The sequence below is a fragment of the Saccopteryx bilineata genome, chromosome 3 (assembly GCF_036850765.1).
Source record: "Saccopteryx bilineata isolate mSacBil1 chromosome 3, mSacBil1_pri_phased_curated, whole genome shotgun sequence".
Taxonomy (NCBI): Eukaryota; Metazoa; Chordata; class Mammalia; order Chiroptera; family Emballonuridae; genus Saccopteryx; species Saccopteryx bilineata.
This window is the reverse complement of record NC_089492.1, coordinates 2887938-2912884: the sequence shown is the minus strand read 5'-3', so window position 1 is coordinate 2912884 and position 24947 is coordinate 2887938. Positions and strand designations below refer to the sequence as shown.

The following is a 24947-nucleotide window of genomic DNA, read 5'->3' as shown; positions in this document are numbered from 1 at the left end:
ACGGGGGGAGGGGGGGGCACGAGGCAACACTCTGGGGGGAGGGGCACAGAGGTGCATCTGTCAAAACACTTATGATGTGCGTTTTGTTGCACCTCCATTCTATTGAATGAAACTTCCGGGGAAGAGAGCCGGAAGAAGAGCCTGCTGAGACTCGAAGGGCTGATTAAAACCGTGTGTTTGCCTGCAGAGATGAGCCGCAGAAATCAATCAGGATCAATAAAGGAGGAAACGATACCTGTTCACTCTCCTCGGGCACTTCTCGGGCTTGATATCCAATTCATAGTGATAGATGTCAATTTTTGGAATGTCCATTTCAAAGAAGTTGGCCTGTAACTTGATTGTTCTCCCAGAGGTCCCGAAGTCGGGTCTGGGCGGAGGCTTGAAGGCATATCCTTGGATTGGGGGTGGCGGCGGTGCAGGAGGCGTGAGCACTGGAACAGCAAAGAGGTCACCGTCACACGGGGAAATGAGTGGCCCTCCTGAGGCCCAGCAGAGCGCTGGGCAGTGGGCGGGGCACGCGCCTGTCACCCTTCCCACCTCCTGGGGACCCCACGCTACCAGTGTCCCCTGGCCCTTCCATCCTCTGCTCCTTCACGTCCACCTTGTCACAGAGACCCCCAACTGCCAGGCCCGAGGGGCCCCCCACCCCCACCCCACAGCATGCCCTCTCTGGCTCACTCAGTGGCATGTGAGACTGCACCATGCTCCTCTTTCAAACATGTCCCCTCCTGGTCCTCTCCTTGCTCTGCCCAGACCGGCCAGCCGCCCTCATTCCCTAGGGAGGGCTCACAGCCGTCCAGTCCGCAGCACAAGACGCCCCTTCCTCCATCAGGAGGCCATGGTCTACCACCGCCAAGACCCTCCCCACACCTTCACCACAGCCAACTGTACAACATGGTCATTGTTCACCTGTTTCTGTCAGCCACCGGTGCCCATCCCCCTCCCGCCTCAGCGCCCGCTGGTCCCCAGGACCCTCTGCACAGTGACTGCGGGAGCCCCCAGCAGGCGTGCTCTGCGTCCGGGCACCCCCCACCCATCACCACACAACAGGCTGCAGTGAGCCCGCCGGTCCAGTGCCCTCTGGCTCCCCGGCACTCAACCCTGACATCTAGGCACGTGCAAGTCCCGACAGCCTGGCCTCAGCCTGACCTCCCGCAGCCCCCAGGCCCCCCACCCGAGGTCCCGCATGCACACTGCAGAGCCCCTGCACGTGTCAGGGTCCAGAAGGGACTCTTCAGCTCCTTACTCCTCCCGTCGCCTGCTCACTTTATTCACACGCCCAGTGTACATGTGCCACAGGGTGCTAGCCTCAGTGTAGTAGGGCACCTGACGCACGGACAGAGCCCAGACGCGTCTGGTCAACCTGTTTATAATTAAGGAAGCTGATGTTCAAACAGGTAAGGGAAGGCTGCCCAAGTCACTCAGAAGGTGTCCTCTGCAATGGCTGTCCAAGTCACGAAGGAAGATGTTTGAACATCAGGAGTTAAGAAAGACAAGCCTTGCCTAACTGGTGACGGCGCAGTCGATAGAGCATCAACCTGGGAGGCTGAGGACCCAGGTTCAAAACCCTGGCGTCACCAGCGTGAGTGTGGGGTTATCAACACGAGCCCAAGGTCACTGGCTCGGCTGGAGACCCCGGGCAAGACACATACGGGAAGCAATCAATAAACAACTAAAGTGAAGCAACTATGAGTTAATACTTCTCATCTCTCTCCCTTCCTGTCTGTCTCTCTCTTTAAAAAAGAAAACGAGAAAAAAAGAAGGCCAAGCCTCCAACACCAGTGCTCAGGCACACGCCCCGCCACCCCCTGCCTGACCGCCACCCCTACAAGAGGTTTCTGATGTCCAGGGATCTGGCAGCAGTGCTGCAACCACACGAGCACTCAGATCTCCACAATCTCCAGTCCCTGGAAACTGCACCTCGGCACCCCCTTCTCCAGACCAGTGTCACACTTCCACAGAGGGGGCATCTCCACAGTAGGCCAGTTCTTCACGTAGAACGCATTCTAACAGCTCAGCGGCCACCACGCTCGCCATGAACACTTCTGTTCTCTTTCTCTGCACAGGAGGGCCTGGGGGACGGGGGGACGGGGTGTGGTGAGCGGGCAGCAAGGGGACAGGGAGACAGGGCCAGGGCGGGAGCGGGCCGAGTCCCCACGTGGCTCCCCTCCATCACAATCTGCCCGATTTAATCAGGGAGTGCTTTCTACCATGACCCCCCCCCCCACCACCACCACAGACTGTAGAAAGGAACTTTATCCCAACTAAAGTTTTCAGTAATGCCATCAGTCCAAATAAAACGATGGCTTTAGGGAAAAGAATAAGTATTTTCCCGACAACAGAATACATTTACTTTTCCCTCAAATGTCTTTGTTTAAAAAAAAAAAAAAAAGTCTATGTACTTCGATCCTTACAGACATCCACTGGAAACAAAAGTACTCTACTAATAATAAAATAAGCTGTTCTTACTGAATTTCTGGCCTAGAACAACTCAGAGTCCTTGAATTACTTTTTAGATTTTGTTATCTTTTTAGGAGAAAACGAACGTGCTTTAAAAGGTCACTGATCTCCCTGAGTTATCCCATCTGGAAACCTCGGGGCCTCTCTCTCCACCAAGCTACTATGACTTCACAGATGACAAATTCACAGATTGCACAACACTCCATCCCTAAACAAGCACGCTCCTGTGCCCCCTACGTGCCGGGGAGTGTTCCCGGGACCAAGGATACAAAAACAAACAGGATTCTCAGGCAGCTCACGGGTCACTTCCCAGGAATGTCTAAGGGGAAGTCGTCAAACGGATTCAGTGGCTTTACTGCCCGTGAGCTCCACAGGTCACACAGGCTCCTTCACACTGAGGGAGGGCTCCAGACCATGCCAAGGAGTGGACACCACACACGACCCGGCTTGCTCCCTGCCTGAGCGGCCTCTTCATGCTAACTCGTGGTCCCGTTCCCAGCAGGAGGAATTGTGGGAATGGAGGCACAAAGTTAAACCACAAGAGGTTCCATGTGTGAACCGGGAAGTGCCCAGCGCAGAGCCCCAGACATCTGGGCCCCTGCTCTATGCCAGCAATGGGAGCCCCACCTGCATCGAGGAGACTTCTGGTTTACAAAGCACTGCCCATGCGTCCGACTGCGCCTCAGCAACAGGGCAAGCCTGTTGCCTTTAAGAAATGAAGCGTTCAGGGCTCAGAGTAACACACACCCAGATGCTCAGCTCCAAGCCCAGGCTCCCTCCCACGTCAATCCGCAGCCTCCCGCCAGCCCCAGCCAGACGCTGATGGCTTCACCTTACTAAAATCTGACCAACAGGACAGGCCAGGCCTTGGGCCCATTTCTCAGGTCGAGCCTGCTTTTCCTGTCCCCAATGCCTATTCCTTCTATAGAATTTGCCGTGGGAAACAAAACTGTCCACCAGTTTGTGTTACTAAGCTGTGTTAGTAAAAGCAATGCAAAGATCGCAAGAGTATCGTATTCGTGTTCATAAAATAGTCTCTCAAGGTATTTCTCCCTTGCTCCCGGGGGAAGCTGTGGGAAGGTGTGAGGGACGCAAAGTCACAAGTTGAAGCTGTTACGTTTTCCACGTGAAGAAAGAGGGAGGGGCCGTCTCACAGCTACGGGAGGGGACAAGCTCAGAGCCAGCTTCCATCTGTTTTTACCATTCACCGGGAGTCCCGAGCATGAGTGGCCTGAACAAGGAGTCGCAAACAACGCACCAGAGAGGATCAAACACGGCAGAAGATGCCCGGGCCCCACGCAGAGGGCACGAACGGGCAAAGCCACTCACTGACGTGGAGCTCTGGACACCGAGAGGGAAACCGAATGAGCCAAGAGGCCGCGCGCCTTCATCAGACACCTCTGAGACCTCCAGCAGGCCCTCATCCGTGGGGGGTACGCTCCCAGACCCACAGGGGCCGCCCGAACCCAGGGACAGTTCCAACCCTACGTACACAGCATTTTTACACGTACACACGCCCTTTCGCTTAGAGGACGCACCATAGGGCCTGTCTGGGGAGTATCCAAATTGCCAGCTTCACTTGTCTTGTGCTCTGGGTCCTTCAGTAAAAGCAGGACAACCTGGGTTGGCTCAGTGGTAGAGCATCGGCCTGGCGTGCAGGAGTCCCGGGTTCGATTCCCGGCCAGGGCACACAGGAGAAGCGCCCATCTGCTTCTCCACCCCTCCCCCTCTCCTTCCTCTCTGTCTCTCTCTTCCCCTCCCGCAGCCGAGGCTCCACTGGAGCAAAGATGGCCCGCGCTGGGGATGGCTCCTTGACCTCTGCCCCAGGCGCTAGAGTGGCTCTGGTTGCAACAGAGCGAGGCCTCAGAGGGGAAGAGCGTCGCCCCCTGGTGGGCGTGCCGGGTGGATCCCGGTCGGGCGCATGCGGGAGTCTGTCTGACTGCCTCCCTGTTTCTAGCTTTGGAAAAATAAAAAAAAAAAAAAAAAAAAAAAAAAGGCAGGACAACCTGAACACCAGTACCATGATGCATCAGGGTCGATCTGGAAACCAGGATGCTACCAAGTGGCTAGTGGGCGGGTATATCTGCAGCTGGAGGACGGGACAGCCCACCCAGGCGGACAGAGCGGGCGGCACACTTCATCACGCTGCTCAGAACCGTGCATAACTGAAACTTACGAACTGTTTCTTTCTGGAATATTCCATCCCTTACCTCCAAACTGTGACTGACCACAGAGTAAGGGGAACAATTGACATTCTAGTATCACCTAGACATCAGCCGCCCCTCGCTCTTTTGGCAGCCCACTGCCCTTGACTGCCCCGCTGGGAGGGCTGTGACAGCAGACACCACAGGGCAGGGTGGGCATCAGGACAGAGAGAGAGGTCTCCAGCCCGGGGAGCCCACCAGCAGAGGCCTGGCTCCTGTCCTCCCAGAGCACGAGCGCCTGGCCGACCCACTCCACCACGGGCCCCCAGCAGCGGGGGCCGTCAGCCTCTGTTGAATAAATCAACGCCGAGGAGGTCACAGCATCTGGGAAGATTCACCAGGGAGACACCATGGGGCTGCTCTCCAGCCTGGGTCCAGCGATGGCTCTCACGAAGGACGGCAAGAGGGCCATGCTGCCATCAGCGAGGCTGTGACCAGAGAGCACACCTCCGATGTTCCCAAGCACGCCCATGAAGTGGGCTTCAAGAAGCATGCCCCTCGGTCACTCAGAGATCTGGGAATTCACTGTGAAAGGGACGGGAACTCCAGATGTGCGCACGGACACCAGGCTCGACTAGGCTGTCTGGGCAAAAGGAACGAGGAATGTCCCATACCGTGTAGGGGTGCGGATGTCCAGAAAGTGTAATGAGGATGAAGATTCACCAAACAAGCTCTACATACCTGTCACCACTTTCAAAAATCTACAAAACCGCCTGACCTGTGGTGGCGCAGTGGATAAAGTATTGACCTGGAATGCTGAGGTTGCCGGTTCAAAACCCTGGGCTTGCCCGGTCAAGGCACATATGGGAGTTGAAGCTTCCTGCTCCTCCCCTCCTTCTCTCTCTCTCTCTCTCCTCTAAAATAAATAAAAATAATTAATAAAAAAAAATCTACAAAACTGCACACACACACCCAAAATAGATGCCACTGAGCTGGTGTTCGATGCAGTGGCCATGGCCCCAGATCCCTGCTCAGCAGGGCCGATGCCGACCCGGCACCGAGGGCCCAGTCTCCTGGGCTGCCGGGTCGGCCCACACTGGCCGGGCAGTTCTCTACATCCTTCAAGGACAAAGGCAGGTTCTCCCCCTCTGTGAAAACTGTCCCAACACCCGACACCCGGCCGTTCCCTGCCTACCACAGCCAGCGGGCACAGCACACGTCTCACCTGGCAGCTGGCGCTGGTTTTGTTTTGAATGGATTTCCTGTTGTTGCTCTAAGTGTTAGTCCTGCCTCCACGCGGCGGGCAAAGTCCTGAGGAAGGGGAGGGCAAGCGCCTTCTTCCAGGAGCCCTGGGACACTGGCCGGTGGCTAGCAGCCGAAAGGGACCCAGCTGTGCTGAGGGGGGTGACTTGCCCAAGACAGCTGCCAGGTCAGCCCCTCAGCATTTTGGTGACGGATTCAGTGACATATCTGTCGGTCTGGCCTTCCCAGCTAGAGCGACTTCTGGGGGTGGGGTCTCCGAAACCGAGAATCGGGCAGAGCTGGGGAGAGAGTGGAGTGCTGCCCGCCGATCACAAGCATGTGTGTTTAAACCTTCCATTTTTAGGACAGCTTCTCTATCAGTGAAAGGGACTGTAGTGAAATGAGTAACCAACTTCCTGTGTAAGTGGGTCACGGCCACCAGAACGTTTCGGTGTTTCCAACAGATGACAGGGAAGTCATGCTTGTCATTATAGCTGGTCCTCCTACAGAAAGCCACCACACAGGGCTGGATCAGCACCGACTTTTCAGAGGGAGGTCACAGAGCAGGGCAGTGGGTCACCTGTCCCGTGTGACTTTTTGGCTGCCCTGTGTAAAAAGGGCAGCCCCTCGCCAGAGCGGTGCTCTCGTCCCCATACTCCCCTTCAATACAGGAGAGGACCAGGGCAAAGCTGGCACACGGGACAGGAAACCAAGATGACAAAAGAAATGTGAGGTGTGTTGGGAGGTCTCGAACAGGTGAGGTACCCTGGGTAGGGGCAGGGGACAGCAGCTGGTCAGGGACCTTCTCATGGGGACACACTGCTAACAGTGATGCTCACATCTCTCCAGGGACTTTGGCTAACTTCAGGGTGGCAGGGGCAGGTCAGCTTCAACCCACTGTAAAGACAGGGAGGGCCGTGTAGACACCTGGGGCTGCCAGCTCTGGGGAAGGCAGGGAGCCACCTGAGATGTTGGGGAACTCCCCTGCATGGGCCGCCCCCGTGTCCCCCGGAGGTGGGCCCATGACACAGAGAGCCTGATAGGTCTGTGGCCCCGCCTCACAGCCAGTCTCTGCTACGGGATGAATGCCACACACACAGCACCTGGCAGGTGAGCTTGGACTTCACGGTGTTGCCACCAAGACAGCCCGCATGTCTCCCTGTGCTTCCTCCGGCCCCACACCACGGCCTTCATCTGGGCAGCTGGTCTGGCTTCCTGAGGCACAAGTCCAGTCACTGGGTGTCCCAGGACCAGTCCTGCCCAGGCCGAGTGCCTGGGGCCAGCAGCTGTGGCGTCAAGGTGCCCTGCCCAACAGGTGAAGACCAGAGAGGCCCATCCCACATCCACGTGAGGCAGGGGGTCTTAGCCTGGGACCCATGCAGAGAGCTCAGGAGGGCAGCAAACTCGGACTAACCTCTCAGCTAACCACAGCGCTTCCTCACCCAATGAACCCAGACGAGAAACCACAGTGGCATTACCAACAGCTGGGACACACAGAAGACACGGGCTCTCGTGTCACCGGACAGCTGTTACGGACACCGCCGAGTGTGTTTTACACACACCACTACTTTACAGTCATGTTTATGAGGACTCTGCTGGCCCCAGTTACCAAGTGTGACAGAAAGGCCCGTCCATTTCTCTGTCGCACACTCATTCGGTGTCTGGGTAACGGCATTTCGTGCCAGGCTTTGTCGCCCTCCGTATTTTGTTTTGTGCCTCGAAAAACATTCTTCTGGAAAGGGCTCCACCCACCAGCTTCTCTAGACTGAGGAAGGGAAGAGGACCCCACACCCTGGAGAGTATCAGCTGAGGGGAGGGACCTCCCGGTTTCTGGGGCCGTGGGGGTGGGGCCTGGCGTTCCTGTAGGAGGGACAGCGCTGCAGCCGGCACACCCCCGGCAGCCGATGACGGCTCTGTCTCCGTGGGAACGCCAAGCCCAATGTGCTGTGCGTGAGCTCAGGATGTACCGGCTGCCATGACAACTGGCTCTCCAGGCTCATCACACAGGCGCCCGCCATGCAGGGCGCCGTCGGGACTCGGAAACCAGACATCCTGACGAGGCTGACAGCATCGCCTGGCACTCACACTGCTCCGGCAGCACGGGGCGACACCAGGGTCCCAGGCGGGCTCGCCTGCGGACCAGCCGGGCAGCAGCGCTCCGGGGCGGGACAGTCACGCGGACAAGCCAACTCTCAGAGAGCTCCTCCCTCTGCTCTTCTCTAAATACCTGAGCACATGAGGCTGAGTCTGCCACGGTACTGCGTGATCCATTAGGTCAGGCCCAGACCCGGGACCTAACGGGAGCTCCAGCGTGGCCACGCCCCACCCCACGCGGGCCCTTACTGCACCTTCCTCGGGTGTCTGCTGGGCAACAGAAACAGACACTAAGGTCTCGGGGCCGCGTGTCCCATCAGACCACGAACAACAGCCGTGACCACAGATGACATGGGTTAGGTACTAAACCACAGAACTGGGAGCCAGAAGTCACCCTGGAAATAGGGGGTGGGGAGGTACTATAACTCGCCCTTCCCCCCAGTCTGCTCTGAGTCATCGACTGTGAGTCAAGCTGTAGGCGGGTGCTGGGGACGCGGCACCATCAGGATCGGTCTGGGGGCTCAGTCTAGGGGAGACACCCTGAAAACACCGAGAGGCAAGCACCAAGACTTCCTGGAAAGGGCACAGTGCTTCCTGTCTCTGCCCCCCCACCCCAACAGCGCCCCCTCTACATCACTCATCATGACTCCACGGCCTTCAAAAACAAAAAGACGTGCGTGACTATTCACTCCTGGGCGACTTCAATGTTCCCGAGAAAAGCCTAAATCACAGTCACCGAGTAAACAAGCAGCCTGGCTGGTGGCGAGGGGGCCGCCAGGCTCGGGTTCCGGGCTGCTGGCTGCTCTGCTGCGGCCGCGCTTGTGCCACAGTCTCGCTGTGAGTCTGGGTGGGGACACAGTGCCCCTGAAGGACAAGGGACTGGGACACCACTGTCAGGCTCTTCCAAACCTCGCCCTGGGCGCCAGTATTCAAAACCATAAATTGTCTGTTTTCCTTTTAGAACGGTTTTTATCGTATTGGGCATCAGCCAGAAACTATCAAGGCTCAAGACATTGATAAATATAGCTCGGGGCTGGACATCAGCTCCCTTCTGCTGCTGGACAGCCCCGTGAGGAGGAAGCAGAGGCTCTGGGGCTGAGTGACCGGCAGGGTCGGCCCTGACTGGGCGGGCTCCCACGCAGGCCCGTCTCCCGCACAGGCGGGGACGATTCCCCGTGGCGCAGAACAGAAAGCAGACACTCAAGACTAGCAGGCCCCTGGCCCAAACCAGGACATGTGGCTGCCACTCCCTGGACGGCCCTGTGGCCCACACAGGGCAGGTCTCACGTACAGCCACCAAGCCAATTGAGTCACATTCATGAACGGCCTTGTCAGAAGGATGTGGGAAGAACACAGACAGGGTCAGCTGCTCGACACGCTGTCCACAGAACCGCGGCGGGAGGCCCGGGCAGCCCGGCAGCCAACCAGGAGCCGAGGAAACCAGACCCAGCCCTGCCGAGCTCCCAGGTTCGCCAGGGCCCGGAGCCGGACACGTGACAGGGCTCAGGGGGAAAGCGGATTCTGTGGTTCAGGGGTCCCGGGCCTGGGGCAAAGCCAGTGGGTCCACAAATCACTCTTCAGGGGATTCCCTGACCAATGCACGCTGGAACCAGGAGAGTCAGCTGGTGCTACTAGAGGTTTCAATGTGATAATAAACAGGAAGCCACGTCCCTACCCTCAGAAGGACAGTCGCTTCTGGTCCTCATGCCCTTGAGTGGGCTCAGTCAGCGCCTCCCACTGCAGGAGGAAGGGGAGGGGGACAGGCTCTCCGGCAGGGCCAGGGGAGGAGGGGACGGGACGGGACAGTCCCCGGGAGGAGGCAGACAGCCGTGGGTCACAGAGCCGTTCTCTGGAAATGTGTCATCTTCACAGCAGCCCACAGTTCCTGTAAGTCTCTCATTTCTTCCTCTCTTGGTAAAAACTCTCTGGGGAATTCTAATCTGTCTCAGCCTGATTCCTGGCAAACCTGAGCCAGAGGAGCGGTCACCCCAGGTGACAGTGACGGCGACAGCGTGGTCCCGGAGCCCTGACAATTGCTACTCAAATGCCTCACTCAACTTCTGCAGCTGAGTAATATTCTAAAAACACGCCAACCTTACTGTAGCAAGCAATGTAGCGTGCGAGAGGACAGGACGCATGTTTATGATTAATTATAAAACAGAAATCCAACTACCCTCGTGCCTGTGACTAATACACAGCATTCCTCTTTACCTTCTGTTGCAACCTCAAAGAATTCTGTCCACATTCGGTTTTTAAATGGGCTTTTGTGGTCCAACCTTAAACTCCAACTGTCATTTAAAACACGATCTCTTTGAGAAATGGTTCCCAAAGCCACCCCTGTGATCTGTAAAGAGAAAATTATTTTACTGTAAAATACTGTCTTCATCAAATTCCCCTCACAAGTTAAAGATGTCTCCTCTGATGCACCATCGGATCCGTCTTTATTCAACCTTAGAAACACTACAACCAACCCAGGAGGCATCAGAGACCCTTGTGAGATGTGCCCGCCGCCCACAGACACAGCCCCGGGGAGGCTGGCTGCCGTGTGGCTGCAGAGGGCCACGCTGGCACACAGCAGCACCCTGCCACGCGTCTACCTGGAAGTGTAGCCATGTGACATCTGCAAGTGACACGCTCCGTGAGGACGACCTCACACCTGCCTCTGTCGCACAGGTAGGTGTCTGCAGCACTGGCCAGCTTAGGTTTGACGCTTGGTGTGTGCCGCTCTGATCAGCACAGCTCCCCCACTGGAGAAAGGGCGTGCAGCTGGTGTCGTGCGGCTGCAGAATGAGTGTGCGAGTGGATGAATGGATGAGTCCATGAACAGGTGAATAAAAGGGCATCTCCGCGCCACACTAACTCTAACGGGAATGAATGCCTCTACTGACTCGCACGTAACTCAATGCTGTGGATGTCAGGGCACAAACCCGGCCACCACATGAAGACTGTGACACGCCTTCTGCAACCAGTTGGCACCGTTTCAACGGAAAAAGGCACAGGACGGACACCAGGCACCATCGCCACTACTCTGACATCCATGCTCTCAGATAAGGCATCGGGCTGTGTGGAGGGTGACTCAGCCCCCGGCACAGGCCAGCAGCACCCGGGCCAAACACTCGGCTTGCAGCCACCCACACATGGAAGCCGTTCCCAAGCAGCCCTCTGCCAACACCGTCCACCGCCTTGCCCAGCCTCCCTGCAGAGGAGTTTCGATGACATCTCTCATACTTTGGGGAAGTCTTCTTCTCCAAAGAACCTAAATCCTTTTTATCACCCCAAACACAGAAGATCTAACCAACCACCCGCCCTCCTGCCCACCACCCACCTTACGCAGCCAGGAAAGTACAGGAGAGCAAGATGAAAGCCACCCCGAGTTCTACGTTCCAGGCAGAGGGGACACATACTGGACGGTATAAAAGAAAAAGGAAGACAACCCTCGACTTGTTTTTGCTCCTTTATAACTACGCCCCGTGGCAGCAGCAGGCGGGACCCTGACCTGCGGCTTGGCTGTGTGACTCAGAGGGGGGCCCCCCTTCTCCATCCCTGCAGGCTACAGGGTTGAGTCACTCTCTGAGGTGGCAGGAAAACCACCTCATTCTCGTACCCTTCCTGGCACGTACTCGCTAAGGGTCTGCTGCCCACGCGGTATCTTCAGTGCCACGAGACGCCCGCACCGACGAGGGGGGTGCCCGCGCATGCAGCCCCCAGCTCAGAGCAGGCCGCAGTGCTGAGAGCATGCCCACCTCCTGGGGACAGGACTGCTGGGTAACTCATGTCTCTCCCCATCTGCCCGCGCCTGGGTCTCAACTAGGTGCCCTGGAAAGCGCCTCGGTCCTGAGCAGTAGTACGGCCAGTCTGCTGCCACCACCACCTCTGACTGCTTTTCTGGAGATAGAGGGTCGGCCACGGGCTGGCTTCCCGGGCCAGCACCCTTCCCATGGGCCAACTCCTGACACCCAGCCTTCATTTCAGTAATGCACTAAGAAAGAATGAATTAGCATTTGGGTATCTCTAGCTAACGTAGGGCGGCTGTAACAGGACCCACCAGTATTAGTTTGTGAGGGCTGATGAATTTTTGGAGAAAAGGAATCAGGAAGAAAAAAATTACACTCAGAACAAAAAAGTGCAACTTCTGTTCCAGCCCACAGGGCTCCTCAGTAGGTCCCAGCCTTCTGCCTGGCTGGGAAGGAATCGGTGTGTGTTTTTACCAGCTGGGCAGCAGGCCCACTAACGCACGACCCATGGCAGCGCAGGTGGGTGTGGGCACACACAGGAGACCCCCCACTTTCATGGGAAAGAGCCTTCCCCACACTGGGGGACCACGTCAGGGGCTTTGGTCAGATGTTCTAAAGCCATCACACCTTAGACCAGGGCAGTGGACTCAGCAGGACCCAGAGGTTGGGGCTCAGTTACAGCAGGTGTGACTTTCTGCAATCAACTGTCAGACCTCGACTGAAGACCAACACCACTTCCGTCCTGACCTCCAGTGAGCTCGCATTTCCTCCTGTCGAACCTGCTCCACCTTTGACAACCTTCCCCAGCCTCCCTAGTCCTTGCCTGGCTTCATGCACAGCTGCCCCAGGCGGGCGCCTCAGTTTCCCCATTCACCCCAGCCCAAGGCTGCACGTAGGACCGTGTGGACACTGAGCTGTCTGCACACGGGCCTCACCCTCTGCCACCTGTGCCTTGAGTCCCCTGACCGCTGGAGCTGCAGCAGATGGACATCGCCTCCCCCGGAACCCCGCAGCCAGTGCCTGGTGACAGCCAGGCGCCCCAATGACCAGCACCCCAATGACTAGGACTTCTAAGAGTGGTCAGTCACTGGCTCCACTTCACTGAGAGGAGGGGCGGAAATGAATTATTAGGGCCACACTGTTATAAGGCAGACGTGCTGGGGTCCACGGGGACAGGCAGGGCTGCGAGCCAGCTGGGGCAGTCAGTCTACCTGAAACTTGCAGCTGAGGGTCCCCACTCACAGGTCTGGGGGTCAAACTTACACAACCTGTAAGGTGCTGCAGCCCCTAGCTGGGCAGGCAGCACATACACAGAAGTGGCCCCGATATTCAAAACCACCTCAAAGTTACTTCTTCAAACTAGGTGGTGTGTATAACATTCCTTATACCAGCAGTCCCCAACCCCCGGGTCACGGACCGATACCGGTCCGCAGAGAAAGAATAAATAACTTACATTATTTCCGTTTTATTTATATTTAAGTCTGAACGATGTTTTATTTTTTTTTAAATGACCAGATTCCCTCTGTTACATCCGTCTAAGACTCACTCTTGACACTTGTTTTGGTCACATGATACATTTATCCGTCCCACCCTAAAGGCCGGTCCGTGAAAATATTTTCTGACATTAAACCGGTCCATGGCCCAAAAAAGGTTGGGGACCACTGCCTTATACTGTTTGTATCTTTTTCTTGTCTGAAAATCGAGACACTCTCAAGATTTAGAAAAACAAAAAAATTGACAAAAGTCCCCAGCAACTTAGGACAGAAGGGACGCCGATGATCTGACAAGTTATCTAATAAAAACCCCCTGGAAACATCACTCCCACGCAGTTTAGAAGGATTTCTTTTGTTTTGTTTTTGTTTTTGAGAAAGCGAGGGAGAGAGAGGAAGAGCGAGAGATGAGAAGCATCAACTCATAGTTGCGTCACTTTAGTTGTTCATTGATTGCTTCTCATATGTGCCTTGACTGAGGGGCTCAAGCCAGCATCCTCGGGGTTTTGAACGTGGGACCTCAGTGTCCCAGGTCAATGTTCTTATCCACTGCACCACCACCGGTCAGGCTAGGATTTCTTTTGAGGCCAGAACCAATAATGCTTAATTAAAACCAATGCACCAAGTAACGTTAGCAGGTTTGGTAACAAAAGAGAAGAAATAAGCAACACGACTGGAAACACAGACGTAGCACTGCCACACAGGTGTCGCCTCTCGCCTGCACCGAGAATGCAGATGGAACACAGACACTGCATTAGCGGCAAACCACTCAACAAGCTCGCTGAAAACAAGATTCTGAAAACCCGCTGCTTTCCTACATGTGAGCAAGTCCTACCTAGAAGTTACAGAGATGCCACTATCAACATAAAGAAAAACACACCAGAAACAGGAGGCAGCGATTAGAAAATCTGCTCAGAAGATACTTCAATACAGAGAGCCCTGTACTTGTGGACAGCCTCTGCCATCGGCCCTGTGGCGACAGGTCTCGACTCAGACCCCTGCAGTGTGCCGGCAAGCCTGCACCAGGAAGGCTGAGAGATCTAAGAAACAGTCCTCCTTCCGAGGGAAGGGACCTGCAGTGTGCCGCATTCCCACCGGGCTTCCACAGGAGGCACAATGTGTGACTCCCAACCACATGGCATGACGGGAACACCTCCCAGTGATGATCCCTCAGGGCCAGGGCCAGGGGAACTGCCAGCACAGTTTCTATAATGTTTATACCACTGCAAGCCAGGGGTCAGCACCACTCTGCAGAAGGCACTAACACAGGTCGCACAGCCCACAGCAGAGGTAGGGCCAGGACTCGGGTCTCTGATTCCGAAGTCCAGACTCGTCCCCGGGAGCCAGGCAGCCTCCTGGGCTGACCAGGTAAGTCAGCAGGTGCCTGCTGCTCTGCTGCGGTGACAGGTAGCTGAATGCAGTCACATGGCACCAGTCTTTCCCACTCGTTGTCCCTACAGAAAATTTGGTACTCGAGGGCAGTCTTGAATGACACTGACAATGACGAGACCCTGTTTCTTAACCTTGAAGTTGGTGCTAACCAACCTTTTTGGAAGGACAATATAGGACAGTTTCAAAAACAGCCCGAGTCCTTCAACGTGGAGAGGTGGAGTCCGCCGCCCCCTTCCCCCGAGCCGGACAGGCTGCAAATGCGCTGACCAGCAGCGGGGGACGAGGAGGACACGAGACCGTGAGGCTGGGTCAGAGGCGCCGAGCAGCCTCCACCCGCTCTCGTGACACACGTCCCTGGGCACCCAGCCCAGGCCACACGCAAGGCTGCCTGTAGGCGCCCTGGCCAACAATACCAGCTGAGGCCAACCTTCAAGTCACCCAGCCCGGCTGCCAGATGTGTGAGCAGAGAAGTCTCCAGGCAGCTCCAGCCTGAGCCGACCCGTGCCCGAGATGAGACATCCTGCAGAGACACACCTTCCCCATGTCCTGTCCGAACCCCTGACCCACACAACCTAGGGGCACAGTGACAGCTGTCACACCGCTCAGTGGGAGGGGTTTTATCCACAGCACAGGTAACAGAAATCAACACCAATTTTTGACAGTGCCACACAACAACCAATTCTCTGGGTCAGTCATCTTCCCTGTCTGGGGACCTCATTTCAGAACAGACTACTTAGACACCCAGCTGCTGCTCAGCCCTGTAAGGACAAGCAGGCCCACACGTGTGCACCGCAGAGGAAACCCGCGTGGAGCTGAGGGAGCCTCCTGGGGACTCCCTTGTCACCCGTGGTCTCTGTCGAGGAACTGAGAACAGCAGTCATTGTGCTGGTTTAGCCTCAGGTTGCCAACAGCATGGGCCACCCAGCGCGGGAGGGGCCGCCGGCCACCCAGCAGCTCAGTCCTGGGAGGCACCAGTCCTGGCACAGGACCGCTCTGCCAGCCTCAGGGGGAGGGCTCTCTAGGGGCAGAAAGAAAACAAAACAAAAACCAGAGAAAGCAGGTTCCCCTGGGGCCAAGGACTGACGCAAGGCTGGTCTGAACCTGTGCCTCCAATGTGACAAACTCCCTCCTGCCCCTGACTGGCCCCGCCCACCAGTGTGGCTGCCAGCTGCCCTGGTCTCTCCTGCAACACGCAGCCCACAGCATCTGGGATGCTCCCTCTCCCCACACCCAGCACCTCTTTCCTGCCTTCTCGCTGGGCTTCGGTTTCATGTTCAACTTCGCAGGGATTACAATAAAAGCCAGCAAAAGAGAGCTCGCCAGTCCCCACCCGGGAGGGTGTCCTGCCCTCCCACCCACATGCAGACTGGGGCCCAATGTCAGGGACACTGCCTCAGGCACACCTGTCACAAAGTTCCCTTCTTTACCAGATTATCCCCAGCAGCACACAGACATGCCCCGGGTCACTCCCACCTTAAAACAAGCAAAACATGACCAACCTAGAGAAGAGGGCTTTTCTTTTTGACCGAGACAGAGACAGAGTCAGAGAGAGGAATCAATAGGGACAGACAGACAGGAAGGGAGAGAGATGAGAAGCATCGATATTTTTTTTTCATTGTGGCACTTTAGTTGTTCATTGATTGCTTTCTCATATGTGCCTACATATGAGATCTACAGCAGAGCAAGTGATCCTTTGCTCAAGCTAGCAACCTTGGGTCCAAGCTGGTGAGCTTTTGCTCAACCAGCTTGAGCTCAACCCGTGCTCAAGCTGGCGACCTCGGGGTCTCGAACCTGGGTCCTCTGTATCCCAGTCCAACGCTCTATCCACTACGCCACCGCCTGGTCAGGGCTAGAAAAGAGGTCTTTTAAGATGGCAGAGACACACAGACCAGCTGCAAACAGCCTCGATCAGACACAGCCGACTTCACGGGCAGCAGTGCGTGCCTGCCTGCGTGCATGCCCCGAAAGAAAGTAGCGTCCAAGCGCTGAGAGAAACTTCCTCCAAAGAGAGGAGGGGGCACAAAGATGCTCTCAGGAAGACGGGAGCACCTGCAGGCTGGGGAACAGACTTTAGTCCCACTCCCCCCAACTGCCCACCACCTGCACACCTCCTACACTCCCTAATCTCCCTCTCAGCCTCTGCCAGGCTTCTGTCCCCACCATGCAAACTAAACCGCTCTTCAAAGTCCCCGCACCGCGAGCCTGACCTGTGGTGGCGCAGTGGATAGAGCGTTGACCTGGAATGTTGAGGTCGCCGGTTCAAAACCCTGGGCTTGCCTGGTCAAGGCACATATGGGAGTTGATGCTTCCTGCTCCTCCCCCCTTTCCCTTTCCCTTTCTCTCTCTCTCCCTCCCCTGTCTCTCTAAAAAAAAAAAAAAAAAAAAAAAACTAAAAAAAGAAATAATTAAATCATTTTTTAAAAAAAGCCCCCTCACCGCCATGGCACCGGGCCACCGCTCGGCCCCGCCCACTACAGCACCGGGTCACAGCTCGGCCCCGCCCACCACAGCACCGGGTCACCGCTCGGCCCCCGCCCACCATAGCACAGGGCCACAGCTCGGCCCCGCCCACCACAGCACCGGGTCACCGCTCGACCCCGCCCACCATAGCACAGGGCCACAGCTCGGCCCCGCCCACCATAGCACAGGGCCACAGCTCGGCCCCGCCCACCATAGCACAGGGCCACAGCTCGGCCCCGCCCACCACAGCACCGGGTCACAGCTCGGCCCCGCCCACCACAGCACCGGGCCACAGCTCGGCCCCGCCCACCACAGCCTCTGCGAATTGGTCACTCCTCCGCCTGCCTCGCTGCTGCTGCTCTACCTGTCCCTGGGCCGGTTCCTTTTCCCTCTTGTCCTCTGCGCCCGGGACCTGCCAGCACTAAGTCCGGCACACCAGCTCTGCCCACCCAGCCGTCCATCCACAGCTCTCTTGCTGCTGTCACCAGCCTTGTGGTTTCCAGTGCCCTGCACCCTGACCACTGCTGGGTCCTCTCCAGTCCACACATCCCTGGTACCCCTGCTGCCCTCTCGGAACCTCGTCTGGATGTCCACTAAACACCTGGACTCTCACGTGTCCCAACTGACCCTGCCCTCCCGCACACGCACCCCACACACCCCTGCTTTCTCTCTCTCTCTCAGCCCCTCATTCCCACCCCGCTGCAGCTGGCCTGAAAGAGTTGTCTGCACTCACTAGCTCCGTCTCCCTGTCCCACCCAAACAGGAAGGTCACCCTGATTCCTCTAAAGCCACCTGACAGTCACCAAGACTCCTACCCATTTTTACCCCCTCCCCAGGTGTCCTCCCCTCAATCACAAGGACACTGTTCGGGCCAGAACATTGGTGCTATCTATGACTCTCCCTCACACCTCACATTTCACAAGCAGCCATTTCTAAACCCTATTGCCTCTACCGTTAAATACCTGAACCACATACCAAGATCCATCAACTCAACATCCCTGCTGTCAGCACATGGGTGCCAGCCATCGCACCTCCCTGTGATGACTTCACAGTTCCTCACTGGTCCCTCTGTGTCCACCCAGCAGCCAGGGACCGCAAGGCAAACTCACTCTGCTGTGGATCAACCTCACTCACAGTCCCAAGATCAGAGTCCCAGGTGTGCCCTTTGGCCTTTCTCCCTCCCATCTTCTGCCACTTTCCTCCACCCAGCAGGCTGCTGCCCCAGGGCCTTTGCACCTGCCATTTCCCCTGCTGGGAATTCTTTCCTCAGAGGTCCCTTATCTCTCTCAGGTCTTTGTTCAAATGTCACCTTCCTAGGCAGACCACTTTGTGTCCCTTGTTAGAAATGGCATTTTCCCTCCAGCATGTCTTGCTTCCTCTCCCAGTCTTTAACATATTGAGTTCCACCACCATGCAAACAAAACCACTCTTCAAAGCCCCCACACCGTGAGGCGAGCCTGACCTGTGGTGGCGCAGTGGACAGAGCATCGACCTGGAAGGCTGAGGTCGCCCCTACCAAAGCACTAGGCAAGCTGAGGGCAGCCTCAGCTCTGCTCACTGCTGCAGCCCAGCACCAGGTGACCAGTCTCAAGAGTCTGATTCACTTTTACTCCCCGAGCAGGGCACAGCCTACGGGCTGTTGGCCACAGTCTGGCTGTCCGATCTTCTACAGCAAACAGGCACACGGCTGCCAGCCACACTGCTTGAGCAGCTGCCCGCCGCAACCAGGCATGTGGGAGGCAGGAGGCAGGCTAGGGGCAGGCCCACGGACACCCACGGAACTCTTCCCAGGAGGGGGCTGCACGGGGCTTCCAAGGGCACAGCACAGGGCCGAGGCCATGTACCCCGGAGACTCACACAAAGAAAAGCTCTTCTTCTGGGTGTGGTCTCCTGCGAGAACTGACCAGGCGTGCCCAGAGCTTCCCGCACCCACTCCTGCATCCCTCTGCGCCCACTACCTGTGCACAAGGAACACGCAGGCGTCCTTTTATTAAGGGTAGGACAGAGGTTAAAAACACATATTATGAAGGGAAAACTTTAGCCTCTGTGAATGGTATCTCTTTAGCAACAAAACAACAAGTTTTGTTTTGTTTTTTTGTTACACATCAAAATATTCCCAGAGGCCCTGGCCGGTTGGCTCAGTGGTAGAGCGTCGGCCTGGCGTGCAGAAGTCCCGAGTTCGATTCCCAGCCAGGGCACACAGGAGAAGCGCCCATCTGCTTCTCCACCCCTCCCCCTCTCCTTCCTCTCTGTCTCTCTCTTCCCCTTCCGCAGCGAGGCTCCATTGGAGCAAAGATGGCCTGGGCGCTGGGGATGGCTCCTTGGCCTCTGCCTCAGGCGCTAGAGTGGCTCTGGTCGCAACAGAGCGACGCCCCGGAGGGGCAGAGCATCACTCCCTAGTGGGCAGAGTGTTGCCCCCTGGTGGGCATGCCGGGTGAATCCTGGTCGGACGCATGCAGGAGTCTGTCTGACTATCTCCCCCGTTTCCAGCTTCAGAAAAATACAAAAATAAATAAATAAATAAATACTCCCAGACATGACCTGGGTCACGTCAGCAACACTCCTCTGAGGTGACAGACATCGAGCGTTTCAGCTCAGACTTTGTTAGAAGACTATTCTGTGTTTATCTTCAATCAGACTTGCTGTATTCTGTAAAAAACAAATGTGATCTCGCTGTTACTAACTCAGGGCACACACTGAATAGGAAATATCACAGTGCTATTAGCAAAATAAATAAATAAATAAATAAATCCCAGGATGTCTCTTGTACCAAGGAAAGTGTCTGAGGAGTCTAGCTCCCTCTTCCTCAGCAAATTTGTGCCCAAGACCCCATCCACATCAGCCAGCACCAAGTCCACACCTCCCCCAATGGGAGTGGATACACACCCCAAATTTACCAAATGACAGAAACTGAAAAATCCCCCAATTTGCACAGCCAGGTACTGGAAATGTCACTTCTGAATACTGGCATTCTTCAGAGGGACATATTTTTGTTGAGTCAGAATAATTAATCAGAAGTTAAGTTTGCTGGAAGTCAAGCAGATAAAACCCCCAGGGCTGCTGGGCCTCCTAATCAATGCCTCCATGAGACAGAGACTCTCGCAACTGAAATGGGCAGCGACGCGTCCTGTGTTCCTGGTGACACCTGCGCGCGCCCCGATAATGAACCGCGCCAGGCACACTGCTGACTGCTATCTGGCAATGACACAACTGGCACTCCCCCACCCACGCCAGGCTGTAGTCACCAGCCAGACCTCGAGCCGCCTGACATCTGTGAGGACAAGCGCTCTGCGGCTAGGGGACACTGAGACTGGGTGCCCTCGTCCTGGTGGAGCCATGTAGCAGAAGGCGGGAGGCTGAATGCCACTTCCTGTTGGTCATGACCAACCTCCAGCAGAAGCCTGCTGGTGCCTTCATGCTCAACGCCGACTTTGGGAGTCTGGGTTCATGAATATCCATAAAATAAATGTTCCAGGGCCAGTTTTTTTAAAAATCATATTGAAATTCACATAACATAAAATTGACCATCTTCACCACTTTACAGTGTTCAATTTAGTGGCTTTCAGTACAATCACAACGTTGTGCAACCATCACCACTACCTAATTCCAGAACATTCTCATCACTCCCAAAAGAGAACCACCACATGCCCATTATGCAGTCACCCCCATTCCCTGCTACCCTCCTCCCGGGCCACCGCTGACAGGGCAGGAGTGGAGGACAGAAGGGACGACACCAACCTCGTCCTGCAATAATGGCCAGGTTTCTGTCCTTGCTCCTGGGCCAGGGCTGTGACAAACAACAGAGAAGTCAGCACAGCTCTTCACCAATAGGTTTCAAATGCTCAGAAGTGACCTCCTGCTGGCTGAGAACCCCTTCCTCCACGCGGGGCACACCAGCACCTCATTTTTCTACAAAAGGTCAGAAGCTATATAAACACCACCCTCAAGGGTGGCCACAGCAGAGATGCTTTGCCCAAGCACCCCCAACAATAGTGTCCATTTTCTTTTTCTTTTTTTTGGTATTTTTCTGAAGCTGGAAACGGGGAGAGACAGTCAGACAGACTCCCGCACGCGCCCGACCGGGATCCACACGGCACGCCCACCAGGGGCGAAGCTCTGCCCACCAGGGGGCGATGCTCTGCCCATCCGGGGTGTCGCTCTGCCGCGACCAGAGCCACTCTAGTGCCTGGGGCAGAGGCCAAGGAGCCATCCCCAGCGCCCGGGCCAACTTTGCTCCAATGGAGCCTAGGCTGCGGGAGGGGAAGAGAGAGACAGAGAGGAAGGAGGGGGGGGTGGAGAAGTAAATGGGCGCTTCTCCTATGTGCCCTGGCTGGGAATCGAACCTGGGTCCCCTGCACGCCAGGCCGACGCTCTACTGCTGAGCCAACCGGCCAGGGCAATAGTGTCCATTTTCAGAAGGACATTGGCAGGTCCTGAGGAAGAGCCAGTGCCCTCGCCGGCAACCCAGAGGAGAGACTGACCAGGCCAGGGCTGGCCCCGTTCCTCCCTGCCCATGGTCAGCCCATGGCCTCCCACCCACACCTGCCGTAAGGGACAGGCTGGCAGGGACAAACGGCAGCCCCAACCCTCTACTCCAAACACTCAGAGCCGGGCCAGCCGCACGCCGACTCCGACTCCGATCAGACCATCTTCCGGGCGGGAGCATGAAGACACGTGTACAAGTTGTGATACAATGTGATTAGAGGAACGTCTGTCTGACACACTCTGGGGTCAGGCACTCACACACCACTCCGTCCGAATCTGTCGCTGTGGGTGTGGACCGTGATCCTGGAACTCTCTGGAGACAGGAAGAGCAGCGATGCTGGCAACACCGGGACCCACCAGAAACTGCCCGGGGTCCCTACAGAGACCTCTCACCTGGCTCCACCTGATGTCAAGGGCAGCGGGCTGGTTTTCCCGGCCCGGGACCAGGCACTCGGAGCCCGCCTCGACTGGGCAGGCCGTTCAGACGCGCGGTTCAGACCAGAGACATTCACCAGTGGGCTGGGTCGCCGACGTGGGGAGGGGAGGGCAGACTGGCCCCGACAGGCCCCTCTCCTAGGAGGCCAGCTCCCGGAAGAGGGAAATGGACACAGCACAATTCTGACAGGAGAAACGCAGTGGGCACCACAGTCAACACGGAAGCAGGCCACTCTTGTCCGAAGGAACCAAAATGGTCCACAGCAGACCCTGATGGGCTAGGTCCATCTACAGGGGTCTCTGGACGAACCTGGTGAGCGCTCTCCTGATACAAACACCCGGAGCGGGGACGCAGGCAGGTACCCAGCATCCGGGCCAGCACTGAATGCCTAGGTTCCCAACACGGGGCACTGGGGCACCATTCCTGGGCTTTTTTTTTGAGTTTTGGCAAATCATCACGTTACCTCCAAGTTTATCCAGTTACTTCAGTTTAAACAACTATTTATCAAGTGCTCAAGTCAGAGACAGCAACATCATTCACAGAAAGCAGCTCTCCTGGCCAGCAGCTGCCAGACCGGTCCTGGGGGCTCTCTCAGTCGGTGAAGGTCCTACAGAGAGCAGGGCTCTCTCCGTCAGTGAAGGTCCTACAGAGAGCGGGGCTCTCTCTGTCGGTGAAGGTCCTACAGAGAGCGGGGCTCTCTCCGTCGGTGAAGGTCCTGCAGAAAGCGGGGCTCTCTCCGTCGGTGAAGGTCCTGCAGAGAGCGGGGCTCTCTCCGTCGGTGAAGGTCCTGCAGAGAGCGGGGCTCTCTCTGTCGGTGAAGGTCCTGCAGAGAGCGGGGCTCTCTCTGTCGGTGAAGGTCCTGCAGAGAGCGGGGCTCTCTCCGTCGGTGAAGGTCCTACAGAGAGCGGGGCTCTCTCCGTCAGTGAAGGTCCTGCAGAGAGCGGGGCTCTCTCTGTCGGTGAAGGTCCTGCAGAGAGCGGGGCTCTGTCGGTGAAGGTCCTGCAGAGAGCGGGGCTCTCTCCGTCGGTGAAGGTCCTGCAGAGAGCGGGGCTCTCTCCGTCGGTGAAGGTCCTGCAGAGAGCGGGGCTCTCTCCGTCGGTGAAGGTCCTGCAGAGAGCGGGGCTCTCTCCGTCGGTGAAGGTCCTACAGAGAGCAGGGCTCTCTCCGTCGGTGAAGGTCCTACAGAGAGCGGGGCTCTCTCCGTCAGTGAAGGTCCTACAGAGAGCGGGGCTCTCTCTGTCAGTGAAGGTCCTACAGAGAGCGGGGCTCTGTCGGTGAAGGTCCTACAGAGAGCGGGGCTCTCTCCGTCAGTGAAGGTCCTGCAGAGAGCGGGGCTCTCTCCGTCGGTGAAGGTCCTGCAGAGAGCGGGGCTCTCTCCGTCAGTGAAGGTCCTGCAGAGAGCGGGGCTCTCTCCGTCAGTGAAGGTCCTGCAGAGAGCGGGGCTCTCTCCGTCGGTGAAGGTCCTGCAGAAAGCGGGGCTCTCTCCGTCGGTGAAGGTCCTGCAGAGAGCGGGGCTCTCTCCGTCGGTGAAGGTCCTGCAGAGAGCGGGGCTCTGTCGGTGAAGGTCCTGCAGAGAGCGGGGCTCTGTCGGTGAAGGTCCTGCAGAGAGCGGGGCTCTGTCGGTGAAGGTCCTGCAGAGAGCGGGGCTCTCTCCGTCGGTGAAGGTCCTACAGAGAGCGGGGCTCTCTCCGTCGGTGAAGGTCCTACAGAGAGCGGGGCTCTCTCCGTCAGTGAAGGTCCTGCAGAGAGCGGCGAGGAGCCAGCTCAAGACTTTCATATAAGGCAGTCTGCTTTCCTTTCCTGCTATTTAGTTCAACCTTAACAAAAAGAAAAGACCCCCCACTGAGTTCAGGTTCCCTCCTCCCCGCGCACTAACACGCCAGCTGCACACGAAGCTGGTCGGCAACTGCACACACCAGTCTTCCCTCATAAAGCACGTAAAGGACCTCACGTCAGCAAGCGGCAGCGCAGCCTGAGACGCCGCCGGACTGTGACCGAGGGCTGGCTTGTGGAGACCCCCCAGTGTCCCGCGTTCTGCCGGGGGAGCCTCACAAGTACACAGGTGGAATCACAGCCAGAAACGGCTCAAGTCCGTAGTTTCCAAAAAAATAAAGAAAAAGAGTGAGAGCGAGAGAGAGAGAGCGAGAGAGAGCGAGAGAGAGAGAGAGAGAGAGAGAGAGAAAGCAGTACAAGTAAAACTCAAGTCAGCACTTATTAATTTAAAAGTATCCTTTAAAAATTTTCACTGATTGTTCTTCAATTAAAAGACTGGAAAACTTCAAACCCACTTTGTTTCAAGTCAATTTTTCTCCTTTCCTTCCCTCACGAAGTCTGTGCTGCTCCAAAGAGTCCCCTTTGCAAGCCCCATGCGTTTGCGTAATGACAGCAAAGCAGGCCAGCGCCTCTCCCCGTGTGTCATTGTCCCCCAGCCTGTCCTGAGCCCTCCGTGTCTGACACCCAGATGACACCGGCAGGTCGAGCTTCCAGACCCTGCAGGCAGCCCACGACCTACTGCACGACAGACCCTCTCTGTGCCTCGGTCTCCTCACTTCCAACACGAGGAGGACGGTAGCCAGTTGGGCCAAGTCGAGGCACAGAGACCTTCCAGGTGCCGGTCCACAGCGCCACCACGCCCTGTTATTACTGAGGGCCCCTCCTTCCCCACCCCCAACAGGCTTTACATCGTGGCAAAGGCCATCTCCTGCGCCCCAAACTGCATCTGTGTGACTCTTGTCATTGTCTATGACACACAAATCGCTGCCACTCATGAACTCATCACTTTCCACACACCTGTGACCGCTCAAGTCCCATAACGGTGCTATAAGCGGCATTTATGAGGCTAAAGGCATTGATTTGCCCAACGCACGCATGTAAAACAGACCACTTTTAAATAGAAGAAACACAAAAGTCTTGAGGTGGATGGACACAGGGCATCCTTCCAGGCTAGCAGGACCACAGGCCAGCAGGACTCAGGTCCTGCTGGCCCAGGAGCAGCCGCCACCAGCTGCCA

At 56.6% G+C, this 24947-nt stretch overlaps 1 protein-coding gene across 3 annotated transcripts in view; it reads right to left on the bottom strand.

The window, feature by feature from the left end:
- AGO2 (argonaute RISC catalytic component 2) overlaps nucleotides 1-24947 on the bottom strand; it is a 100296-nt gene that overhangs the window by 55819 nt on the left and 19530 nt on the right. For 2 of the 3 annotated variants that reach the window (XM_066265601.1, XM_066265602.1), the window contains exon 2: nucleotides 236-431. The exons of the other annotated variant lie outside the window; for it this stretch is intronic. In XM_066265601.1, coding sequence (XP_066121698.1) covers nucleotides 236-431 — 196 coding nt within the window. The remainder of the gene's footprint in view (nucleotides 1-235; nucleotides 432-24947) is intronic. 3 annotated transcript variants of the gene reach the window in all.